Here is a 25,602-nt window from a genome sequence, read left to right on the forward strand (position 1 = left end):
ACAGCCTTAAGGGCTGTCATGAAGGTCACAGTGTTCTACTATTTTGCTCAGACATTAGACACACCCTCGACTCCCACACTTGTGCTGTCTCTGATTATCATGGAGTCGTTAACCTTGGCAGAGAGGACATTCATCGAAGGAGGAACATGAAAATATGCACATTAATATACAAACAAACTTTACACCCACAGTGACCATCAACACTCTTGGAGGCCCGTTCCCTGCTGGTTCTCTCTCAGAAACAGGAACCCATGTCAAGCTGGACTCAGCCTGCATGTGTTTGTGCATATGTGTGTACACACGTGTGGTGTGCATGTGCATGTGTGATGGAAACTAAGTATGTGGGGGGATCTAGGTCCTGCTCAAATACTGGGTCACTTGTTATATCCTAAGAGGCTGTGATTGAGGGCCAAAGCCTTTACTGAGAGGTTTGTAGATCCAACTGAGGGGATCTTCCACTCCTGATGTGGCACCACACTGGCTGCCACCCAGCTCCTTGTCCTCCTCCCAGTTGGGCTGTTTTCTTCTAGCTGTTCAGCCGTGGCGCTTTTACCTCCTTACCCCTGTGTGTTTCCAATGGACCGCTGCAGGAGGGAAACATATAAATTGAATTAGATGAACACAGCATTGACGCAAAGCTCGCTTCCTGGCGTGCCCTTGGAAGCAGGAGCAATCACTGAAGCTTGGGGGAAATCTCATTTGTGGCTTTCCCTTCCCAGCATGCTCTTCTGGCTTTGCAGACATCGCTCAGCTGCGTTCAGGAGGTCATACACAAATAAGTCTTCATCTAGAAAAAAACTCAGCCCTGAGTATTTAAAAGTATCAATCCTGGCCGATTTTGACATAGCCCACAGTGAGCTTCTGGAAATGTGGCAGGCTCCGGGCCAGCTCGAATGGTAAACTCGCTCTTCCTTCTCCACAGTCTCAATGATATTGTAAGGGCCAGACTGGAGAATGTGTCTTGCGAACAGGGAGCGGGGGCTTAGCTCACATTTTCTGTGCTACTGATTCATAACGTGGTGAAGATTGAGAATGAGCCCGTCTTACTGTTTCCTCTCATAGACGGTGGGGAGGGCCTTGCCCCATCATGTTTTCAGACCATAGGTCTCAAATTGGGTCCCTCCTGTGGTTATGACGTGTGTATAGTAGAGAGACTCTGGGTAAAATGGATAGATCCTTTACGGTTCCCTGGCAGCCGGGGCTGGATCCCCTGCACGACTGTCTCTAAACAACACTGGTTCAGGTGTGGTACCGTCCTGCCCATCTGAGAAACTAACAACTAAGAAAATCTTGGTGTGGAGGGAGAGGTAGGGATTGTCTTGCCAGCTGGAGCATCCTTCTCTGTGTCTTTAAACTGGGCATCATCAGGTACAACTTGGGAAACACCCGTCTCTGCACAGAGCCTCGAAGTTGGGAGGTTGCCCACGACATGTGGTCTTTTCTCTGTCGCAGACACTGACGTCACAGGTAGAGAGTTCACACAGCGCTTGTGGCCCCTACCACCAAGGAACCTTGGCTGTTTGCATTCAAAGTTTTGCCTTGGTGGGGTATGGAGTTGCTGGGTAGGTTAATTCTCTTGCGGCAGACCGGGGGCTGGTGTGATAGATCCTCTAGGCTGCCATGTTGCTCTATCCTGCTATGCTGCCGGTGACAGCCTGCCTCCACACAGCCGTATGGCTCGCTGGCCGTACCTCAGTCTCCTGGGGAAATGACATCATCCTGAGGACTGAGAGATAGGCAGGGAGAAAGCTTTTGTGTGTCAGCCCCAGAGATGTGTATGACTGAGATGGAGAGAGAAGGCACCATGGTAGAGGAGGTCCCTTTGCCACCCTCCACTGGCAGCACGTTGTCGATCAACCTGGTCTTTACCACAGACACAACACCTGTCTGCTGGTCCTTGTTCCCATGTGACCCCAGAGTTCTTGTCCTCCCTAGCAGGGTCTGGTCTCCCTCTTGGGCCCATTGGCCCGATGTGGGTGGTGGCCCTTTCTCCTCCCGCTGTCCTGACTATTACTGCCTCATCAGGCTGCTACCCACCTCCTTGGGCTGTGCTGAGCCCAGCTCACCTGCCTCTGCTCTTGGTGAGTGTCTCCCTTGCCACCACTGACTCCAGCTCCTGTTTTCATTCTCTGGGATGCCAGTGCCACGTGGGTGACCCTTACAACACACGTTCATTTCTTTATCCCCTCTCCTGATGGCTTCCCCCTCCACTCCTCTCCCTGCCGCAATAGGTGGACCCTTGACCTCATTATTATGAAGAACTGAGACGTAGCCCATGCAGTCAGTTCTAACCATGCCCCTTAGATGACTCTTCCAGAGTGTTTCTTCTGTGACTCGACACCACCCCGATGTCAGCCCCCCTGCAGGTTATTATTCCTGCCACGTTTCCACTGTCTCTGTCTGCGTGCCCCTCCCATGCACCCTCAGAGCTTTACCCAATCTTAGATCATTTCCCCAAGCTATTTAAATCCAAGTTTGTGACATGTCTTGTGGACTGTGCTAGAACATTCCAGAGGCAATCCTCATTTGTGACGCTCAGTTTTGCTTTGGATGAATGATCCTACGGCAGGAAGCACTGACCTGGCTTCTAACACCCTCCACGTAGGGACTCATCTGTCACCCTTCATTCATCCCCCATTTACTTCATATCCTTAATGTTGCCCTCACTTCTAGGGCTTTCTGTTAGCTCATAAGTGTGCATGTGTATGCGCGTGCGTGCATGCGTGCCTCTGTGTGTGTGTGTGTGTGTGTGTGTGTGTGTGTGTGTGCACATGCGCACACATGTGTCACTCAGAGGCCAGTGTCATGTGCAGCGTGCTCTTAACTGCTTTCTATCTTATTTCTTCTTTGGAGACGGGGTCTCTTACTGAACCAGAAGCTCATTGATTTGGCCCAGCTGCCTCGCTAGCAGGCACCCAGGATCTGCCTGCCTCTGTCACCCCTCCCTGAGCCAGCACCAGTCACCTGGATGCTGTCACACCCCACTATTTACAGGAGCACTGAGGGTCTGAACTCAGGTCTCTGGGCTTATGTGCTTGACCAGCTGAGCCCCCCACCCCAACACACACACACCCGGGGGAAGGGGGCGGTTACTGTATGATATCTGTTAACACACATGCATTTGATAGACTTTTCCCTAGGTGCACAGAGTCTCCCATTCCGTCAGAGTGACTGCTGCCAGTGTTTGCCTCTGCCTGAGGGACTCATCTGCTTCATTCTAGAGGCCATGACACATTCTCTTTCTCCAGCCCTTCGGTTCTGTTCCTATGAGCTCTAGAATCTACCCCAATCATGCAGAGTCCCCACTGCTCCATGAACACTGGGATATATAAATCTTTACATTCAGGGATCAGTTCCAATTCCCTAACCCTTTTCTCCCCTCCCCCACCATCTTTCCTCACCTCCCTTCCCCCACTATCTTTCCTCACCTCCCTTTCCTCTTCCTTCCTTCTCTCCTTTCCCCTCCTCCTGCAGGAATCCCTGGCCTCTCTCCTCTGGCACAGATGGGATCACACATGTGCTTCTGACCTTGCCCACGACCTCGAGCATTGGGCTGACTCTGGAACAGGGACCAGAACATCTTTGTTGAATTTAGAAGTGAATGGTCTCACTGTGGAGATGTGCATGTGCTAAGAGATGTACAAATAAAGCAGAGATGGGGGCACTCCCTGGCTACTTTTCTTCCTGAAATAGTTTCCAAGTGTCTTGCTATTATAGTTTTAGCCCCAAAGCCCAAGCCCTAGGGTTCCCCACAGAACAGACTCATCCATATCCCAATACAACATCCCAGTGTTGTTAGAGAGGCAGCTGCGAATGGCAGAGCAAGATTCCACCAACATGGCTGCTATCACATTGTGAAGTACAGCTGTTGGGCAAGCTGGACCTGGTTGATGTTGTCTCAGTTCCTGTTCTGTGAGGTTTGAGGTTGTTACTGTAAGAAGATTTCTGCCTGGGGGCAAGAGGCAGCTCATTCTGGGGGTCACATGACTTTGAGGCCCTGCTGTTCCTGGAATCCAGAGTAATTACAGGTTTACTGGACACCCTCAGGTACCCTTTTGGATGGTTTCGGTGGGATCTGGACAGGACATTGCCCAGTAAGATCTCTCAGCTGCTCTTTCTCTTTAAAGGGAGACGCAATGTCAGGTATCCTCAGGCCATACTTGGGCTCTGCTCTGGAGATTAGCATGCCAGTGTGCTGACTTCCTAGGTGATGGACTCAGAGGAGACAGATACAAAATGGAGGCAGAGATGTGCAGATTTTATTCCGTTTTTAGTTACCTTGGGAGCCCAAGCAAGGCGTCGTCTTTATTTGGTTTTAGCAAAGGGAGTTTCTAAGGACCCGCTCTAGCCCCCAACTTTGTCCTTCCCTCAGGACACCAATAAGAAGACTATCCATGCCAAATACTGCAACAGATTCATCCACGTCCCCTGGAAGGATGGGAGCTTGATCCACGTCAACATCACCAAGGAGAAGTGCAAGCGGTACAGGGAGAGAATCCACACAGCCCTGGCCAGGATCCAAAGGAGGTTGGTATTGTTGTATGACTAGTGGTCTAGTCGCTCATGAAATGCAGGTCGGTGTGACTTAGGACGAACTCAGCCGAATGAAGAGGACAGCAGACACAGTTAAGTCAAAGCTTCCATCTATAATCATTGACGAAGTTGTTAATAGCAAAGGGAAACACTAGCAATCGGGCTTCACCAGAAACAGAACAAGAACATGCTACTGTGTGTACATAGTCCGGTACACGTGTACATGTATGTGTGTGGAAAGGGGACAACAACGGAGGTTGATGTCCAGTGTGTGTCGTCCTCAGTTGCTCTCCTCCTTAGTTTTTGAGACAGTTTCTCACTGAACGGGGATCTCGTTGACAGACTGGCTGGCCAATATGGCCCAGAGAGCTGTAGCCCAGGACTAGGGCTACAGACAGACACACAGAACACTATACATGGCTTTCCTGTAAGTGCTGGAACTCTGAGCTGAGATCTCCACGCGTTTGTGACAGGCGCTTTATCAATGGAGCCATCTCCTCAGCCTCCAGAGGAGCTGTTTTGAAGATGGTCATTAGGAGACTAAGCAGTGTTTCTGTCTGTGCTTTGGGGGTTCTGTGGGCCACAGTCATATCGCAGGCTATGCATCTAAACTCTCTCTCATGGAACTATTTCATCTCAAGAAAACTCTTACGTAGCTGTGGCATACTGGAAAATAATCAGCTACTGTACGTATTTTAGAAAACAATTCAAACGCACACTTCCTGCCTGCCTTTATCCTGCTATGCTCTTATGATCTGCCCATGCCCACAAGGCTGCTATGTGGATAGGATGACCTCAGGCTTCACTTCATGTGGAAGATTTAAATTAACACCCTCCAAGTCCCACATGTCAGGGGACAGTTTTAGACCATGGAGACCAAATTCATTTAGGCGTATTGTCTCTGAGGTCAACAGAGAACTGGAAAAATAGGAAATTAAAAAAAAATGATGAAAATCTCATCTCTCCACTTGCTGCTTGACCCCGGGCACATTAGCTAATGACATTTTGCATCTGTTTCCAGGATTATAAAGTGGGAACAGTGACAGCATTTGTAAATTTGCTCTGCGGATTATGCCGGATGCTAAATCTAAGGTTTAAGCCAGTGGCAGCCCTGCCACAACCATTTGAAAATGAACACTCTTTCCACACTCCTGCCGTTTGGCTGCAGCAGATACCCAAATGCCTGGTATTCATGCCCAGAGCCCCAGCATCTCAAAAGCCACATGGTGATAGATTACTCACAGAAGCTGTCCCTGTGTGTAGAGCCCCCACCGCTAGGGTTTCAGAGATCATTCTCTAGTTTGTGTTTCCAGTCTTTCGGGGAATGTGGTGTTTGCGTGCACTCCAGCCTCTGGGTCCCCTTGTCCCTTGCTGACCAGTGTCACGAACAAGCAGGATCTCTCTCCACTTTGTTTTCTTCAGTACCGTGTGAGAGTCAGCACCGTCTCTATCTTGCACGTTTGGCAGAATTCACTGTTAACACTATCAAAGCCTGGAGTTTTCCTCTCTGCAGAAAGATTTTTGTGGCCTAGAACCTAGAAAGCATTGAATGTGACTTACCCCGATTTGTTGGAAGTATTGTGCAAATTCTCCACACTGTTGCCGATTTTCTCTTCAAACTGTTGTGTAAATTATTGAAAACATTTTCGAGTGGTTCTTCCAGGTCTGGCAGCTTTTCCCTGGTTCTTCCAGGTCTGGCAGCTTTTCCCTTACTACCCTGAAGCTCTGTTAGTTGGTGCGTCAGTGTTCTCCTTGTGGATCAGCTCGTTTGTAATACGAAACGCCCTGTTCAACTCTGCTAACATTCACTCTGCCTTAATGCCCACGCTTGTTCCCATGGCTGATCCCTTCCTGTCCTTTTCTCTCTGCCCGTCTCTGGCTTGTAATTAACTGGTCTTCTTGGAGACACAGTGTGTACCACACAGTGTGTACCAGTGTTTGTGGTGTTACGATGATTTACTCACTGACTTAGTTAGATTTAAATCTGGGACCTTGTAACTTTTTCTGTCTCATCTGTCTGCTTCTTCACTTTTTAACTGTGGTGCCCAGTTTCCTTTCTATGAGTCCCGTTGTCTTATTAACTGTAAGGTTACATTTTGTCCTGACGTGCATGATGGTTTGACGTTTACACTGCATACATTGACCTCTCAGTCTACCTTCAAACAGGATCACACCGCTTTGTGTATAAGAATATCACAAAGTCCACTGCCACTCTCTTTTTCCAGTTACCCTGTACTTTAAATGCACAGCTTCTATGAACCCAATAGCAGTTTTCTGTGAACAGTGCAAACAGTCTAATGTCCTAGTGTAACATAATTAGAATAAATACAAGTCGTACTTGCTCACGCCCCTTTCTATGGCTCTCCACCCCTTTACATAAACCTGGTGTTCCACCCGGCATTCTTTCATTTCTATCCAAAAAACTTTGTTGGTGTCTGTTGTGGTGCAAGTCGTTAGCAACGAATTATATTAGCACAGTTAGAGTGGAAATGCCTTTAATTTACTTCTCTCTCTCTCCTTTTTTTAAAAAAAGATCTTTGTACTAAGTATAGAATTTACCAAGTTAAGAGTTGAAAATTTTATCAGTTCTTTTTAAAAAAAATCTTCAATGTGTTCTGCCTGTGTGATTTATGATTTTTAAAAAAGACCTTTATTCTTAGACTTGTTCCTCTGAATACACTGTGGGTTTTTCTGCCTCTGGCTGCTTTTAATCATCAGGTTTCATCAAATTCATGACTTTGTTGTTTGCTATGGTCTCGTTCTCCTCTCTTCTCCTCTCCTCTTTCTCACCTCTGCCTCTCTTTCCTCTCTGTCTCTCTGTCTTTCTGTCTCTGTCTCTGTCTCTCCCCCTTCTCTTCCTCTCCTCTCCCCTCCCTTCTCTTTTCTTCTCTTCCCTCCCCTCCCTTCCCTTATCTTCTCTCCTCTCCTCTCCTCTTTCTCACCTCTCCCTCCTCCTACACCTCCTCCCTCTCCCTCCTCCGTCTCCCCCTTCCCTTTCTCCTCCTTTACCCTCCCCTCCCTTCTCTTCTCTCTGGTTTCTTTGACCCCTGTGGATCTGTAGGCACACTGTTTCCATCAAATTAGAAACATTTTTTATTGTGTTTGTACTTCTCCCTTTCCTGTTCATTCTTGAGTCTAATTATAGACATACTCGTGCACTACAAAATTGGGTCTAATTTTCTGTTTCTCTTTCAAACAATTCCCCAACGTCTCCTCTGCTCACTGTTGATGCTACATAATTCCCTTTTCACTTCAGACGTGTCCCTCTAGGAGTCCTATTACGGGTCTTTTAAAATTTACTATTTATTATCATTTGTATTTATACTTGAGAATTTCATACATATATGTAATAAAATAGAATTATACCTAACCCTCATTTCCACCCTCCAACCCACCTATAACCCCTAACATGTCCTAAGTTTATGTCTTCTTTCATTTTTTTAAAAATAAGTACAAGTCCAGTTAGCACTGATGTATGTGAATGGGTATGGGGCCCTCCCTGGGAGCATGAGGAACCCATCAGTGAGTTCACACTCCCAAAACTATGACTCCCTCACCCCACCCCACCCCCACCCCAGGCAGCTACCAGCTGCCCATAGTTCCTCAGTAAGGGCCGGGCCTGAAGAGCAGATCCCCATCTATGCTGTGTTTTGACTGACTTGGCATTGTGCAGGTCCTGCACAGGTAACCACAGCTATTTGAGTCTGTGAGTGCCACACCCAGCACCTCACGAGGCTCTTCCCCATTCTGTCTTCCGTTTCTCTCTGGTCCTGTTCCTGGACATGTGAAATGCATTTATAGTGACCACATAACACCCTTTGCTTTTCTGCTAATCCTAATATTAGAATTCATTGCTTTATTTCTGTCGACCAGATTTCCTACTAAACATGGATATTTTCCTGCTTCCTGGCACTGCCTGTGACTTATTTTCAATTTTTCTCACTCTCTCTCTCTCTCTCTTTTTTTTTCTGGAGTCTAGGCATCTTGAATTTTACAATGTTGGATGCTAGACTCTATCTTTAAGTGTTCTGTGATGGTGTGAAGTTGCTTAGAGCCTATTTGAGTCTAAGTAGTAGTTTTAAGTCATGTGAGTGTATGAACACAGTGGTCTTCGTCCTAGAGCTGATTTGGTTCTGCTGGTGAGGTAACTCCCCTGTGAGGATTCCACTGGACACTTTGCTCTGACTGCTGGGAAAATGAACTACTAGTGTTAGGTGTGTGAACTCCAGTGAGCTCTCTTTGTATGATTTTTCTCCTTGGCTTTTGCAATTTCTTCACAAGCACACCCTGATCACCATTCAGTCCACAATTCCAAGCACACACTGCAGATATGTACAGTGTGTGGAATATGGTTGTCCTAGCACTGGCTGCACCCATCTCCTCTCCGGTGTCTCTACTTTTCTATGCAGTAACTGTGCCATTTGCTATTTTGCCCTTCCAATTCCAGTTGCCTAAGACTTGCTAAGCTCCATTGAGTAAGGCCTTTTCTCCATCTTCTTTCCCCATCCCCCACTGCAAGTTTTTCCCTGAAGCTGTGAGTCTCAGTGCATCCTGGGACAAGCGCCTGGGCAGCGGCCACAGCAGCCCAGCGCACCCAGACACCTTGCTTGTTTCTGGACCCTGAGGTTACTCAGTCCCGTTTGCAGACTCCACAGGCCTCAGGAGTGCCTTCACCAGCGCCATTGCACTGATGTCTGCTGTCAGAGCTTACAGCCTTTGCATAGTAGACAGCGAGAAGTAATTTGCTTATAGCTTTCTTTGCATGTGCTTTTCCGTTGTATTGATTTTCTTAGTTTTGTTCCACTTGAATTGATGATGGGAAGTGGAGAGGCCTGATAAGAGAGCCAGTCTAAATGGGAAGTTTTCTTTTTTAAAAAAGATTCATTTTCATCAGTGTATGTGCCTGTGTGTGTGTGTGTGTGTGTGTGTGTGTGTGTGTGTGCGTGCGCATGCATGAGTGGGCTTGTGAGCACTGGCACATGCAAGTGCTGTCTGAAGCTAGAAGACAGCGTTCGGTGTCCTTGAGCTGGAGTTATGCGTGGTTGTGAGCTGACTAATGTATATAGGTGCTGGGAGCTGGATGTGAATCCTCTGCCAGAGCTATAAGCCTTCTTAACTGCCAAGCCATTTCTCCAGTCTCAAATGTAGGTTTTTCTGCAGAAAAGAAAAAAAAACTGAAAGTAAATCTTCCATTCATCAAAGATCTGATATAAACAATGTTGCAGATCTCTGGGCTCTGTAACTGTAGCCCTGTGTTCTGATGAAGAGCTTGTTGCCCCCAGTTTCTATTTACTTTGTCACCTTTTCTTGTCTAGGATTAAGTGGCTACAGAATGGGAGTCACGCCCTCTTTGGCAAAGCCCAGGGAGAGCGCATCTACGTCCTCATTGATACATCTTGCTCAATGAAGAGCAGACTGAACCTGGTCAAGGATAAGATCATTCGGTTCATACAGGTGAGGGGGGACTGTCAGGCTCTTGTACTTGGGCTGGTGTGTCATAAATGCATCCCCAATAGTCATTGTCTGTAGTAGCTCTGAGCAGTGGACAGGGCCACACTGCATGATAGGGTCCCTGAGGAAGTCAGTCCAGAAGTGCTCCCCTTTGCCATCCTAGAACTCTGAGTGCTCCCTGGGAACCAGATTTGTCCTCTGCTGGATTCTTTATGTCACCGTCACCCCCAGATTACTTAAGTGTGTGTCTATACTTTCTGCCTGGAGTTGTCACTAACATACGATAACCAACAGAAACCACCATTGCTTCCCAAATGTTTACTATCTCGAGATCTTAGATATCCTATGTCCGTCAGGGAAACTATGTGAACTGACCCTAGAATTGCAAGTGGGGAGGATACCTGCTAATGCTACCAAAATGTCTACCATGGTAGACTAGTGTGGGAGAAGTCTGAAAACGCCCTATGAGCATTGAGTTTCCTTACAGGATAGAAGTTGTCGAGAAACAGACTGCGTGACGAGAAAGGCGGTGTCCGTACATGAGCCGTTATTTGGCTACATGGATCCTATTCATCCAGTCTTATTAGTCAGCGTCTTAAAGTTTAGACAAGCATCTAGTTAGAGTCATAAATGAGCAGGCTCACGATGGCAGATCCCAGTTTCTGCCTCATTCACCTGGGCTGCCCCTCACTCGTTTGCTTGGAAGCAGCTTGCTCCCTGAGTCTAGTTCCCATTGATCTGTCGTGCTAAGAGTGGAGAATGTTTAAGAAATACAAAATACAGCCCTTAGCTAGTTTCCCCAGGAGAAATGTGGGCTGATAACCAGCAAGTGAATAGGCCTGTGCCAAATAATAGCCCCTCTCAAGATGTGGTCACAAAACAATATCATATTGAATTTTCTTTCTCTAAGCATTTAATGTGTTTATTCCGCACTGCATTAATTTCAGTAATAAAGTTAATTTAATGTCACAGTATGACATTGCTTACACATACATATGTAACCTATAAAGCTATCAATACATTCATATATAACATCAGTAGAGGCCAGACATCCAGACTGTGTGATTTGACTCGAATGCCTTTTACAGCAGAAACTTTTCTTTTCGATTGAACATAATTTTTAACTAGTTTCTAGAACTAAAAATGGATATCCGAGAGATTGCCTCAAACTGAAAGTTCTTTTCGGCTTGGTTTACATTTGAGTGGTTTTATGGTTAAATAATAATCATCTCTTACAGGAACAGCTAAAATACAAGAGTAAATTCAATTTCGTGACCTTTGACGGTCAGGCAATTGCTTGGCGGGAAAAACTCGCTGAAATCAATGAAGATAATTTGAAACAGGCTCTCTCGTGGATTAGAGACATTAAGGTAAATGTCTACTGGGGTAGACTAGTGCTGGAGAAGTCTAAATATGTCCTGTGTGTACTGAGTTTCCTCACAGATTAGAAATTGTCGAGAAATGCCTTGGGCGCCAAGAAAGGCAGTGTCTATACACGGACAGTTCTCTTGGCTACACGGATCCCATTCATCCATCCCAAAAATCAGTACCTTAAAGTTTATACAAGTATCTATTTATAGCCACCAACCCTTGGTATCCATGGGAGATTGATTCCAGGACCTCCCCCACATCCTGTAAGAGCCGCAGATGCTCAAATCCCTAACATAAAATGCTGCAAGATTTGCAGAGAGCCCACACAAAACCTCCCACGTGCCAAAAATCATCTCTGCACAATTCACAATACCTAGTGTACGTTACACTGTATCATTTAGGGAATAAAAACAAGGGGGAAGCCTGTATAGGTTTAAACAGATACAATGTTTATGTGTCTGTATTTATGTATGTCATATTAAATATGTGTAGATCTGTGCACATGAGTATAGGCACAGGTGTGCCACAGAGCTCCTGTGGAGACCAAAGAACAACCTTGTATGTTGGTTCTCGTCTTCACTCTTGTTTTGGACAAGGTTTCTTGGTTATTTTGCTGTCCATCCAGCAGGGTAGCTACCCTGTGAGCTTCTGGGAACTCCATCTTACCATAGGAGTGCTGGGATTACAGATACGCACGGCTGCACCCAGCTGTTATAAGTCCTGGGCATCTAACCTAAGGTGTTCATCATTTCCAATAGCAAGGGCTTTACCCAGTGAGCCATCTCCCCAGCCCTAGACGTGTGTGTGCACGTGTATATGTGCTTGTATCTTCTTTCCACAGTCGGTTGGACTTGTGGCTGTAAAAGCCTTGGACAAAGTGAGGTAGTTCTCTTTCCAAATCCGTCCTGGTCTCTGATTGCAGCTTCATGATGAAAACAGACTTCAACAGATAATATTTTGGTACTCAGGTACTCAGATCCGTCCCATTCTGACACTGTCCCATCAGTGTTTCAAAGGTCCAAAGGGACCACTGCAGCTGTTCCTAACAGTGAACTTTGTTCAGAAGCAATGGACTCACGGAGACAGACAATACGGCCTGGGCATTTAAGGCCGAGAGGAGAAGGGGGTGGTGGCAGAAGGGCACAGGAAGAGACATCATTTTTCAGGTCTGATATTTCTTCGAGATCCTGAAAGCTGTTGTTTCTTGTCACACAGGCTATTGGGAAGGATTTTTTTTTTCCCCTGAGTTTTCTCTCACCTTGAGCTTCTCTTAATTTTGAATGCACTCCAGAACCATGTTGCATTCCAGATATTTGAGACACCGAAAACTGAGACAAGGATGTTTAAAAAGTCGCTTAAAATAGCTCACTGCCAGAGTCGAGAGTCCTAGATTTGCCCTGCAGCCACACCAGACATTACCTGAGCTCCCTGAATCCTGACTGATCAAAGCAGGCCCAGGCTGACACTGGGATGCCCCAAGATCTTTTGGGATTTTTGCCTTTAAAATGAGAAAAGAAGGAACTGTATTGTACAAGAAGCAAATGTCTTTAAGGAACTGCCCACCTTATCCTGGGATGTAGTGTCAAGGTCAGACTCAACTGGTTACATTCCCCGTGTTACCAGTGTTCTCTTATTTACAAACTGTCAGTCATGGGAGCGACACTGTTAGCTGGTGGCTTGCTGCACAGCCTTACTGGGTGGAAATGTCGTGGGTTGTGCTTGATTCACGTTGGCGCTCACTTATTAACTGAAACGTAGGTTTCATTCAGAGCCCATCAGATTTCCTATCAAAACATTTCCAACTGCATTATTTCCTCAGTCTCCCCCAGCAAGAGGAAGCGTCTTGGTCTTCCCTGGATTTATGCCATGTTGACGATTTTGAAAAACACCAAAGGTATTTTCTAGAATGTTCTTCAGATTTTTGGAGTTTTTGTTGTTGTGGTTGTGGTGGTGGTGGTTGTTTTGTTTTCTGACACTGGGAATTGAATCAGGGCCTTGAACATGGCAGGTAAGGGTCCTCATTGGACTTCATTCTTAGCTCTTTGAATCTTTCAGGTTGAGCTTAGCATTGCTCAATTGCCCAGGCTGGCCTTGAACTTGCTATCTTCCTGTCTCAGGCTCTTCAGTAGCCGGGACTATGGGTGTGTGCCACCATGCCTAGCTTCTTCCAGGACAGTCCCTTGCTGGGTAGCCCAGGCTGGCTCCAAATCCAGCTTCCCATTAGCCTCCTAAGTGTTGAGGCTATAGCAGGAGTCACTGCGCCCAACCTACACTGAGCCACCCCGTCTTCCGGTTTGCTGTTGTCTTGAGTTCCCCTCACTCTGCTCTTGCGTCGTGTCCTTCTTCCCATTTGTTCCGAGTGGGCATCACTCTGCCTTGTGGAGGTTCTCCATTTAGTAGCACAGACGGCTTCTGGAGGTATTTCCCACTGTTCCGGCGTGAACTACTAATGGGCACAGATTTATGTGTTTTACTTTAGTTTCTATAATTCCTATTAAGTTTTAAATGTCTTGTTTCCTTTTTTTTTTGAGCCATGAATTGTTAAAAATCTGTTTTTTGATTTCCAAGTGTTGGGAGGTTTTCAAGTTGTCTTATTAATTTTGACTCTATGATGGCCGAAGGCATACTTGGCAAGACTTAACTTTTTTTCAATATTGTAAACTGTTTTTCATAAAAATTTAAAACATAGTAGAAATTATGGAAAATTAAGTAAAACTTAAATATATAGAATGTGGCTACCATGGTGCTGGATATTAAAGAAAATAACCATAATTGGACATTTCTCTATTTTTTTTCCTTTATCAACTCTATTACATCTTGCTTTGTGTTTTTAAAGACTCCATTGTTTGGCGCATATGTATTTAGAGTTTCGATGTTTGTAGATTGAGCCCAGTATTTAATGTCCTTTCTTGTCCTTAGTGCTTTCACTGCTCTGAAGTGTGTGGTGAGCCTGGCTTTGTGTGTAATACACGCACGTTCTGGCACCTAGGAGGCTGAGGCAGGAGGATAATGAGTTAGACGACTTCTTAGCTACCTAGCAAGACCTTGTTTCAAAAACAAAACCCAAACCCAAGCAAGAAACCAACAACGCCATCCACAAATCTTAAAGTGCGCTATGTGAGGTATTAGTCCTGCTTTAAAAGAATAAATCTGTAATGGATCACTTTCACCCAGTTACATCCAGTTTATCCATGCTACTACATTCAAAGCGACTTCTTGTAGGATTAAGCGGTCTGGTCATGACTGTTAGTGGCTCCCCGATCTCTGTCAAGTAATAGGTATTAGAGCCATGCGTGTGCATTGCTGACATCTGAAGCTCACATCTACAGTTTGGTTATTGGCTTACTGTGTATCCTTAGCTTCATCCTTTGCTATTGCTGTCTCTCAGGTCCTTTGGTCTCTTGTAGCCCTTCGGGTTACTTTCTACTGTAGTGCTCTGTAGGGTTTTCTAAAGCTTATCCTAGTGGCTTTCCTTATACAAAGTTGCCATTTATTACAGCTCCCCATACTGATGTATTCAAACAAGCTTTCAATTTACACCCTTTACACTCCATCCACCTTAAACATATTACTGAAGTGGCTTTCCTGTATGCAGTCAATAGATGCTATGAAATCTACCTCAACCGTATCACGTGACTGGAGAAATGTGGGGAGTTAAATGTAGCTTTCTGCAATGCCTTCCACACTCAGGGTTTGAGTTTCTACTAGTGCTGAGTTGTAAGCTGTCATTAATCACCCTTTGAAGATGAGACTCCCAGCCACAGTCACATGCTTTTCCATCAGCCCCGAAGTAGGTATTTTCACCAGATGACTTATGACTGCAGATTCATTTCTCTCATCGCTTGAAACACGATGGGCCACTTCCTTATGTCTCTGTGGTTTCAGATGAGAAGTGGCTGCCACCCAGATTGGAAATCCTTAATGGGCACTGCAATATGTTATTTTTCTTTCATTGTTCTTAGGGAGGGTGGTTTTGTTTTTGTTTTTTGTTTTTGTTGGGTTTTTTTTTTGCCTTTAACTTTCAGAAATTTACACACAATGTATCTAGCTATGGTTTTCATAGATTTTTAAACTATTTGGGTGTTTTATCAGTTTCTTGAATAGTCTTTATACTTTTCAGCAAATTTGGATTTAAAACAAGAGATTTATTTTCATTATCTTAAATTATGCATATGTCTATAAAGTACAGCTGTGCACACAAGTCCAGGTGCCCACGTGGGTCAGAGGCATCGCATCCCCTAGAGCTGTGAGACACGAGTGTGAGCTACCCAACTTGTGTATTGGGAAGTAAATTTGGGTCCTCTACAAAAAACAGTGTACATGTATAACCCCCAAGTCATATCTCCAGCCCCCAAGGGGTTTTTAAAAAGCCATTCTTCTTGAATATTTAAAAAAATTTTTACTCTCTCTTTCTGAAACTCTTACAGTACTAATATTCTATCTGCTTTATGTGTCAGAGATCTCAAAGCTGACAGCTTTTCTCAGATAAGTGATCTGTTTCTTGTTCTTTGTGCAAAGATTGGTTTTTCTTTATTGCATTCTGGGCAATCTGACTATTGTGTCAGGAGAGGCTTCTAGTTCAGCAGGCGGACACTGTCTTTAGGTTTAGCCTGCCCAAGCTGGCTTACATGTGTGAGCTTTCACTCTGGTAGCCACTCAGTTTTCAGAACCACCTCACCCTGCTGGGACTCCCATTCAGCTCCTGCTTGGTGCTGACACAGGGGTGGAAGGTATATCCCAGGGCTTCCTGTTCCCGGTGGGTGACCTTCTGGGTACATAAGAATAGACATTGCTAAGTCCGAGTCTCCTTGGGCCACAGGGTAAAAATGCAGGACCAATAGGTGCTTAGCCCAGGATATACCCAAATGTTTTTATTATCATCAGCTCTACCACTTTTTCAACATCCTGCTTCATGTGCAAGCTGCAGCAATAAAATTACTGGTCCAATCCTGAACAAGATAGGAAGCAGAAGGGGAGGGGGTGGGACATCATGTTCTATATTTCCTGCTCATCTACATGTCTTTAGTAGCTTTCCATGCCAGCTCCACAGTGAGCTATCCACTCAGCTAGAGTAGAAGAGCCAATGCCACACGCATCAGTGTAGCAGGGTCAGCACATTGCTTAAGGCAGTGTCTCCATGTCGCCAGCACTGCCATAGGAACCCCTCCCAAGACAGTTTTGCTAAGATGTGTCCTCGCCCTAGCATGCTGCAGGCAAAGTGGGTCTTGGGTACTTAAATATCCAAGGGTGGGCGAAGAAGAGGCACAGGGGAGAGGAGCTGTGTGGGAGGAGTCACAACTTCCCCACCTGGGCCTAGGTTTGAGCAGCTCTTATCAGAAAGGGATCTGAGCTGGATACCCGTCCACCAATTGGGCCACCAATCTCCACCTCCTCTTCCTGTTCTTAGAAGGGAGCAGAGCCTGTTCACCACATAGTAGTTGAAGCTCTGACTTTCCTCCAGCTCAGGTGTAAGTGAGTAGGGCTCAGGGAGCACACAACCTCAGAGTGACCTTCCTGGATTTGAATCAAGAGCCAGAGAGCCCAGAGGGTGGGTCTACCAACAAGAACCCTGACAGTGGTGGCATTCACAGACCGGTGAAGCCTCTTGGGTGGCAGTGGGCCGCTGGTCTATCTCGTGTCTGACAGCGCCTGGATTGGTGTGGCTAACCACAGCATCTGGTGTCCTGGTGGTGTTGCAGTGGGGCCCCCGCCAGGCAGGCTTGCAGCGGGACTGGGGCCTTTGCTGGTGTGAGGTCCGAAGCTCAGTTTCCTTGCCAGATGGCAGTGCTGGGAGCCCTCCAGATGCCCTCTGCGTACATCCCCTCGGGCTTGGATCAATCACAGTTGTTTCTTTTGCTTACAACTTCGGGTTGAATTGATACCCTGGGTCTGAGACAAGGAGGAAGGGTCCATCTTGCAGTCCCATGTATCTTACAGACAGACAGGGATTACATCTGGGTAAGGTTCATTTTTGTTTGCTAAAGTACATTCTAGCGAATCTGCATTTACCTGATTTCATTCCACTCCGTACTGACTCATGAGATTTTTCTAATTTATAATTGTTTGATGTGCTTGGTAACATTGTTAAAAAAAACCTATCATTATCTCCTCTTGACATGTATCTATTCTTTTTCAAAAAATATATATGTTTATAAGTAGATATATATACACACACAAAGATTAAATATATGTGTGTACATATACATACACACAAAGAATTATGGTTGGTGTTATGATTAATCTTTTATGTAAAAGAGGAAATAAGCCATAATTTATTCTCTTTGATTTTAATTTATACAGTTAGTTCTCAGTAGCTATGGGGAACTGGTCCGAGGATTCTTCTCCCCAACCCCCACAAATACCAAAGTCAACAGATGTTGCTCATATAAATGGAGCATGTTTGCATATGAACTATGCACCCCCTTCTGTTTGTTTTCAATCAATTTCAAGTTACTTATATCTAATACAATAAAAACACATCCATACTACAGTAGAATGAATACTTGCTATAACATATTATTTGGGGAATAATGAATTTTTCTGATATTCAGTATCTGTGTGGTTTTTTTTTTTTTTTTGTAGCATTTTTAACTTGGTTGATTGACATGGGACTTGTAGGCACAGGCTTCCAACTATGTTAGTTCATTTTTGTCATACTCAAAGCAGAACGTCAGGACCCCATGCACTCACATGAGACCCAGTAACACGCCTGAGCCTTCTAAGGTGTGGTTTCTACCGAAACCTTTGTAGACTGGATTTACTCTAGAAACATTCATGTGTTCATCATTAAAATGAGACTACGCTCCTGTTTGCCAAATTTGGGGTGGCGTGACTAAACCCTTAGTTGGAACAAACATGATCCCAGCCAGGAAGGATTCAGGCAGCTTGATTAAGCTCCTTCCTTAACTGAGTTAGCGGTTCACACAGAACCACACGGATGAAATTGCATTAAGACCCCTGTTGTCAAGACAGGAAATTCATAGCCTTGGCTTCCAGCAGACCTTGAACTGCCACCCTGGTGGCATATCTGAGACCTTGGTTTCTTGGGGGTTACTGGTCTTAAATCATTTTGTCAATGAAATTCTGTCTCTTCTTTCAGAAGTCCCTTCCCTTCCCTTTTTTTCTTTTTCTTTTTTTTAATTGAAGCTGAGACTTCATTTCACTTGCTTATGTGATCTCTCTGGACTCTCTCTTTTCCTCCCACGCCCACAGGTTGGGAGTTCCACAAATACCCTGAATGCCCTGAAAATCGCTTTTGCAGATGAAGAAACACAAGTGATCTACCTTTTGACAGACGGGAGACCTGACCAGGTACTCACTCAAACTGGACTGCTGTGGTCGGAGGTCAGCCGGGGTGGGCGCCGAGCTCTTCACAGGCAGACAAGCTAATCTTGTTCATTTGGACCTATCATCCCACACATACTGGGAAGCTGAGGCAGGGGAATGACAAGCTCCACGGGTGCTGGTTATAGAACAAGTTCAAGGCCAGCATAAGAAACTTAGCAAGACACTGTCTCAAATTTTTGAGACTTAAAAAGGAGCTTAAGGCTATAGACCAGGGGTTGAGTGCTTGCCTAGGCACTGGGGGGGGCGGATCTGGGTTCAATATCCAGGGCTTACCCCAACCCCCAGAGATATGTAGAGATATGTCCCTGGAATAGGGACCTAGAACTGAAGTATGAAGAGACACCAAGGAACCCTGTTGTCCCCTATAACTGTGAGAAACACTTATGGGCATCGTGGTGGCAGTGGATATTTTGTACATAATGTGACCCACATTCACTGGCCTGGAGACCATGCCCAGGGAAGGAGATGCCTGCCTGCCTGCCTTGCACATGGTTCTGTTTTATTACATGCCAGGAACACGGAGATCGCTTTCAGCTTCTTTCCTTTGAGGGCCCAATTCAAACATGTCTCTGGGCAACATCCTGGGTTCCACCCCCAATTTTAGCTTCGCCCTCACTTTAAACAAAAGCGTTCCTTTCAACTGAAACATTCTTGGTTTTGTTTAGCCCGCCTGGAAAATATTTCAGAAGCGTCTGTTCTGTTTCTTTCAAGCTTGTGAATGAAAGACGAGTACTCCGGGCATTAAGTAAATATGAGGATTTTCCAGGCCAGCACAATGTAAATCGACTGCTAAAGTGAATTAGTATCAACACGTACCCAGCCTTGGAAGATGTTTATATGCGCAGGCTGCCTGTTCTAAAATACCCCGTGTCAAATGGCTCAAGGATTAAATATCGAAGCCACTGGGTTTTACCACCGCAGTAGATTTACGGCAGAGAAACGGTGCTTCGGTGAAATTTAATTTGGAATGCTGTTTCTGTCAAAACTTCACTGTGCTTCCTACTCAGAAACAGTCTGTGACTCTTGTGTATCCCAGGTGGTGCCAAGGTTTGAGGCTGAGAAAGAGATCCTTGCCTTAGGGAACGCGCTAGATGTATACAGTTCCTTTTGACACAGTCCAGGGGGTTGAGGCTGTCTGCTCTATGTCTAGCAGCACGAGGAATGGATTTAGCTATACAAGGGTTTTTCTAGTGGAGAGGGGCATGTGTCTGGAAAGGAGCGAAAGAACTTTTTGAATGGAGGAGACCCAATTGTCCTGGGTGGTGGGTGCAGAAGGGTGGGCGTTTGGGGAGCAGGAGAAAAACCACCAGGGTATGGAGGGAATGCATAGTGTGAGGCAAGGATGTCCAGGCTGTCGTACAGGTTAGAAGGGTGGGTGTCACTACCATGGGGACCTCATAGAAACAGAACTTATCATTCCTCCCTAGTTTGGAAACATGCCCTGATAATGTCAGAGACAAGCCAGCTGTGCCAAAGCCTCTGAGGAGACTTGACGAGGGCCTGCAAGCATGTCAGCAGGAAGACCGGGGAGGAAGGGACCGGCTTGAGAGCTTGGGAGCGGTTGGCAGGGGAGTGGTGAAGGCAGAAAAGAGTTAACCACATTGTGGTTCATTATGACATTAGGAACTTAACTGCAATTCCAATTAAGAGCAAACAGGTTTGGGGTGCCGGGGAGCACACAGATGTTCAGAAGCCCCAAGAAACATGAGGACGAGGGTCTAATCATGTTCTTCCAAGGATCTAGAATCTCACATACATACATTCAAAATGCATTCATGTAGTTTTCTGAAGACCGGTAACTGTCCCAAGAGACTGTGTGTGTGTGGCTCATTAAAGAGGATGCACTGAGGAGGGAGGGGACAGCTGGGGTCTGAAGAATGACAGTTATCCCAAAACGTAACCTATAAATGCTTAAAAGGGCTGAGCGTTCCTGTCCACGTTTTCACGCATGGGTCTCTGTATTTTGCGCTGCCTCGAAGATTCTGCCAACAAAGCAAGTGGATATCAGATATTGTGTTCTGTGTAAAACATATCAAGAGGTCCTTCTCCATTGTGTTAGTATGAGAACAAGCTCTAGCCAGCTCATGGCTGGGGAGCCCCGAGATCTTGGGTCATTCTTCCTGTGGCTTTAGCTGGAGGGAGGGGCTCTTGGGGTGGGGACAGCCCAGATTAGTTTGTCAGTTTTCACCAGCTCTGAGGAAGCTCACCATGTGTGAGCTCGCCCGTGCGATTCAAGATGCTCAACAGTGGTTTCTGCCCGGACAAACAAGTGGAAGATCTAGATCCAGGGACATCCACTTACTGCTTGCATACTGGGTCAGCCCAGCATTAGAAAATGTCGCACATCTTTATAAAAGTCATCACTCTGTAAGAACTTCAGAAACGTCGATCTTCATTAAGATGCAAAGAATCCCATTACACAGGTGTCCTCTGGTGGGCAGGGGCGAAGTCTGGCCCGCCTTTGGCTCAGGTCATTTTAGAACTCTTTCAAGGTCAAGGTCTTTACAAATGGATGTGGTGAATACTTTTGCATCCTTCTAAGATGAAATTAATAGATGAAGCCTGACCCTGGCCCTGTGAGGTCTGGAGGACCAGGAAGTCACAGTGAAGAAGCCTATCCAGGTAGATCTTAAGGAAGCAAGGAAATCAGTTTCCCACCTTCCCGTGACTCTGGATTGATGGTGGAGTGTTATCTCATCTTAGGGACTGAAAAGAGCTGCCACAGGAGAGAGTAACTGGGCTGAGGAAAGCTTGGTGTCCCACAGGAGTGCCAGAGGCTATAGCTTCCCCATGCCATAGCCCAATAGAACCTGTTGGGTAAGCATTTGTGAAAAATAAGAGCGAACCAGGCTGCTGTGAAGAGATGATGTTGCCCTTCTGAGCCTTCCCCTCTAGTGCTCTGAGGGTGTAAACCAGCTTCTATCTTCAGTAGACAGACGATGAATGGCTACGCCATTACGCAGAGCTTGCTCTCCACTCCACGCACACCATTCTCCTTCCCACTCTCTAATGCCACAGGGGGTGCTGGAATACCATGCTAGTTTAACACTGTGGGTCCTGGGGCTGGGAGCTGGTGGTGGGCTTACAAAGTTGCTTCTATTGTGCCCTCCTCTCTAGTCGAATAGAGCACCAGGAGTAACTTAGAGATAGAAACCTGGCTTAGAGACTGACCCAATCCTGTCTGTCAGAGTATCCTTGGGCGAATGCCCTTTAACTAGAGTTTCCTCGTCTGTAGCTTAAGGCTAGTTGTCCTCCTCCCTCATAGGGTTGTTCTGAGGGAATAAATGATATTTCCATCACTGAACTCTGCAGTGCTGGCTTTCAGAGAAGCTCTTAGTGGAGAGACAGTCAACAAGCAAATAAATGTATGATGCCATAGACAGGGTGTCCCAGCATGCAGTTGGGGCGAGAACACTGTCATTCCCTTCCTATCCCAAATATCTCAGCCATGAGCCTGTAGAAGAACAGTGCCTTGCTGTGCTGAGAGCAGAGCTGAAACAGGCAGGTATGGAGCGCTTCTCTTAGGCCTCAGAGTTGACAAGAGAAGCAGGATCAGCTTGCCAACTGATCCAATCATTGTATGGCTAGCGAACCGGCTGACAGTCCGGTGCAGACTAGAGTTAGTAAGACCGAGGATACGTTTGGATGACAGCATCCACAAGCTCAGTCTCTCAGGACCATTTAAACAGCAGCCCCCCACCCCCCCAGGGAAGGCCAGCCAGCTGTGAGCAGAGTCCCTCTCATTCACGACCCTTTCCCCAGAGCTTCAGGAAAATCAGACGAGGCAAGGTTAAAGGGATGGAACTGTCGGAAGGAGCCAGCAAGCTGGATGATCAAAGGGGAACTCCTCACATTGAGAACACAGGGGAGGCCCTGGGACAGTTGGTGACAGTTTCAGAAGGCACTGGCTAGGCTGTTATTGGAGAAGAAGATGGCAGAGGAGGTCCTCCCTGGAAGGTCAAGAATGGTACTGTGACTTGCCCCTCACAGAGGGGCGATCTTCTTCACACACCAGGGAGCAAAGCACCCGGTGCGTCTCTAGGACTGAAGTGTGCACGTACCCCGTGTCACCACCAGAGAGCTTGGTGACGCTGGCAAACCTAACCGTTCAGACCAGTTTTTCCACCTTTAAGTGGAGGCGTTAGGTATGCTGTCACTTGGAGGGGATAGCTGGGGATATAGAGGGGAATAGAGGGGAAATGCTGGGTGATAAAGAACCACATTTGCAGGAGTAGGAAATCCAGCCATGACTGTTCTGGTTATGTAACCATGTGTTCCAAAGGTGGGCTTCCTCTTGTCTTCAATGTGTTTCCCTTCCTCGTGTTCACAGCATGGCTGCTACTGCTCCAGGGGAAAAAAGATCCATTTTGCAAGAATGGAGAAGGACATTAGACTCCTTTGCCTTTTTTTTTTTTTTTAATTGAGAAAGGAAATTGCTTCTGAGATTTTCTAGGTCTAGGTCTCATTAGTCAAAACTGGGTGTTTGGCCACTCCTAACTGTGAAAGGCAAATTTAAATTGTACTGTGTTATCATTGGTGATTTTTGTCCTCTGTCTTCTTAAAGCTGATATCAATGCCATGAAAAGGAAACCAGTGTCTTTACGTTAAAAAGGACTCGAGGAATGGATAGGCCGCCATCATTCCTTCCCAAACTACCTCCCGAGATGCTCGAAAGGCTGAACTGATGGTTCTGAGGAGTAGCCAGGAATTTAGGCTGTCTTAGCCAGTGTTCTGTTGCTATAAAAGAGACAACATGATCACAGCAACTTTTATAAAACAAAGTATTTAGTTCGATCTTCTATAAGGTTTAGTCCATCATCGTCATAGCATGGAGCATGGTGGCACACAGGCAGACACAGTACTGGAGAGATAGCTTGGAGTATTACATCCACTTCCTCAGGCATCAGGGAGAGCGACACTGGGCATGGCTTGAGTGTCTGAAACCTCAAGCCCACCCCCAAGTGACACGCTTCTACCAGTGAGACCGCATGGTATTCTCTGGGATCCTTTCAAACAGTGTCACTCCCTATGATCCTCAAGAGGCCATTTTCATTCAAAGTATCACACAGGCCCTAAAGGAAATACCCAGTGCTCGGAAGAACCGTTAACGTCTCCCTCTATCTCTCAGAAGCAAATTGCCTACAACATGGCAAAAGCTGAAAATATTCTTTTCATAAAGACATTTGGAAGGCAAATTGGGAAGCCAGGCACCCACGACGTGGGACCCCCTGTGGCCAGGATGACCTACCTATGGGTCTCCGATACCAGCCCAACTAGCATGGTCTCTACATTGAGGTACATTTAAAGTTGAGGTGATTCTGCTTTGACAAATCTTTTTCCTACCATAATGTGGGACTTCACTGGGACAAGACCATGGCCTTTGAGACTCCATGCTCCTTGGTAGCAGTTTGCCTATTGATTTGAACTCAACACACTGACAAAAAGTCACTTACTGTGTGAGCAATTCCTATCTCAGAATTTGACCAACTGCGGAAAATACTAAGAATTTTTATACTATACCATTTGTCTTTCTCTTTTCCTCTTTCCCATCCTCCCTCCCCACCCCCCTTTACCTTTTCAGCCACCAGAAATGGTGATGGATCACGTCAAACTCTTTCAGAACATCCCCATCTGTGCCATCTCCTTCAGTTACTACGACGAGGTTGCTAATGAGTTCTTGAAGCAGCTCGCTGCTTTGACTGGAGGCGAGTTCCGTGCTTATAACTTTGGCTGCAAGGATTCCATTCAGGATATTCAGGTGGGAACTCGGTACACTGAGCAAATGGTTCTTTCATTCACTCATTCATTCATTCATTCACTCATTCATTCACTCATTCATTCATTCACTCATTCATTCATTCATTCACTCATTCATTCATTCACTCACTCATTCATTCATTCACTCATTCATTCATTCATTCATTCATTCATTCACTCATTCAAATATCACAAGTCTCAAAGATCAGCTCCTGAGCTGGGAGAACTGCAGCCATACACAAAACTAAACCACGCAGTTGGTACAGTAATGATGCCCCTCCTGTGTTGGTCCAAATGTGGCCTGAGGGTCTCAAGACTTGTGACAATGTGAGCTTCGATCAAGGTCACAGGGACAAGCCAAGAACTCTTATAGCTACAGTGGCCCAAGGATCTGAGTAAATTTTGTTTTTTCCCTCTCCCTCCTCTTCTTCTGTTACTGCTTTTGTGTTTGCCTCCATGTATGTCTGTGCGCCACGTGCATGCCTGGTGCCTATGGAGGCCAGAAGAAGGCTTCAAATGCCCTGGAGTTACAGATGGTTGGCACCATAGGCTGCTAAGAATAGAACCTGGGTCCTTTGCAAGAGCAGCCAGCACTCTTAACCACTGGGCCATTTCTCCAGACCACACATAGAAAGGCTTTTAACTCCTGCTGCATAAACACCTGTATGGGAAACCTGCAAGAAATTGCAGATACTAAGTTGCTCCCTCTTAACTTCTCAGGGAATGCAACTACGTAACCATCTGATAAAGCCATTCACACTGATGGGGGGTGGGGGGGGGGTAATGGAAACTCTTCCCTAATCCTGCGATACTGACCTGAGGATGTGTACTCAATGTTTGCCGGGCTTTTAAGAATCCCGCTTGAGGTTCAGGTAAGACATCTATATAGTTTAAAGCCGTTCATTTTGTTTGTTTGTTTGTTTGTTTTGTTTTGTTTTGTGTTTTCCGGTTCAGTCTCTCAGCTAGTGTCCAATAGCCCGAATTCTCCATCTTTCCTGTCTCTCCACGTGGTTCTCATAGCCAGACTCCAGCTCTGCTGTACCTCCTTTCAGTCTCCTCCCGCTTCTCTCTGCATCTCTGCCTGCCTAGAAGTTCTGCAGCACTTCCGGTCCCTGCTCCAGCCCTCAGCTCTTTATTGGGATA

The 25,602-nt window shown here is 46.0% G+C and overlaps 1 protein-coding gene across 5 annotated transcripts in view; it reads left to right on the plus strand.

The window, feature by feature from the left end:
- The window catches only part of Vwa3b (von Willebrand factor A domain containing 3B), a 169,098-nt gene that overhangs the window by 77,466 nt on the left and 66,030 nt on the right, over positions 1-25,602 (plus strand). For all 5 annotated transcript variants that reach the window (XR_015628847.1, XR_015628846.1, XR_015628845.1 and 2 more), the window contains 5 exons: positions 4,373-4,527; positions 9,849-9,987; positions 11,223-11,354; positions 18,568-18,666; positions 24,284-24,460. Coding sequence is in view for 2 of the 5 variants with exons in the window: in XM_087567260.1 (XP_087423386.1) it covers positions 4,373-4,527; positions 9,849-9,987; positions 11,223-11,354; positions 18,568-18,666; positions 24,284-24,460 (702 nt within the window). In the remaining 3 variants the exon portion in view is untranslated. The remainder of the gene's footprint in view (positions 1-4,372; positions 4,528-9,848; positions 9,988-11,222; positions 11,355-18,567; positions 18,667-24,283; positions 24,461-25,602) is intronic.

The sequence above is a fragment of the Rattus norvegicus genome, chromosome 9 (genome assembly GCF_021556685.1).
Source record: "Rattus norvegicus strain SHRSP/BbbUtx chromosome 9, alternate assembly SHRSP_T2T, whole genome shotgun sequence".
In the NCBI taxonomy this organism is placed as follows: Eukaryota; Metazoa; Chordata; class Mammalia; order Rodentia; family Muridae; genus Rattus; species Rattus norvegicus.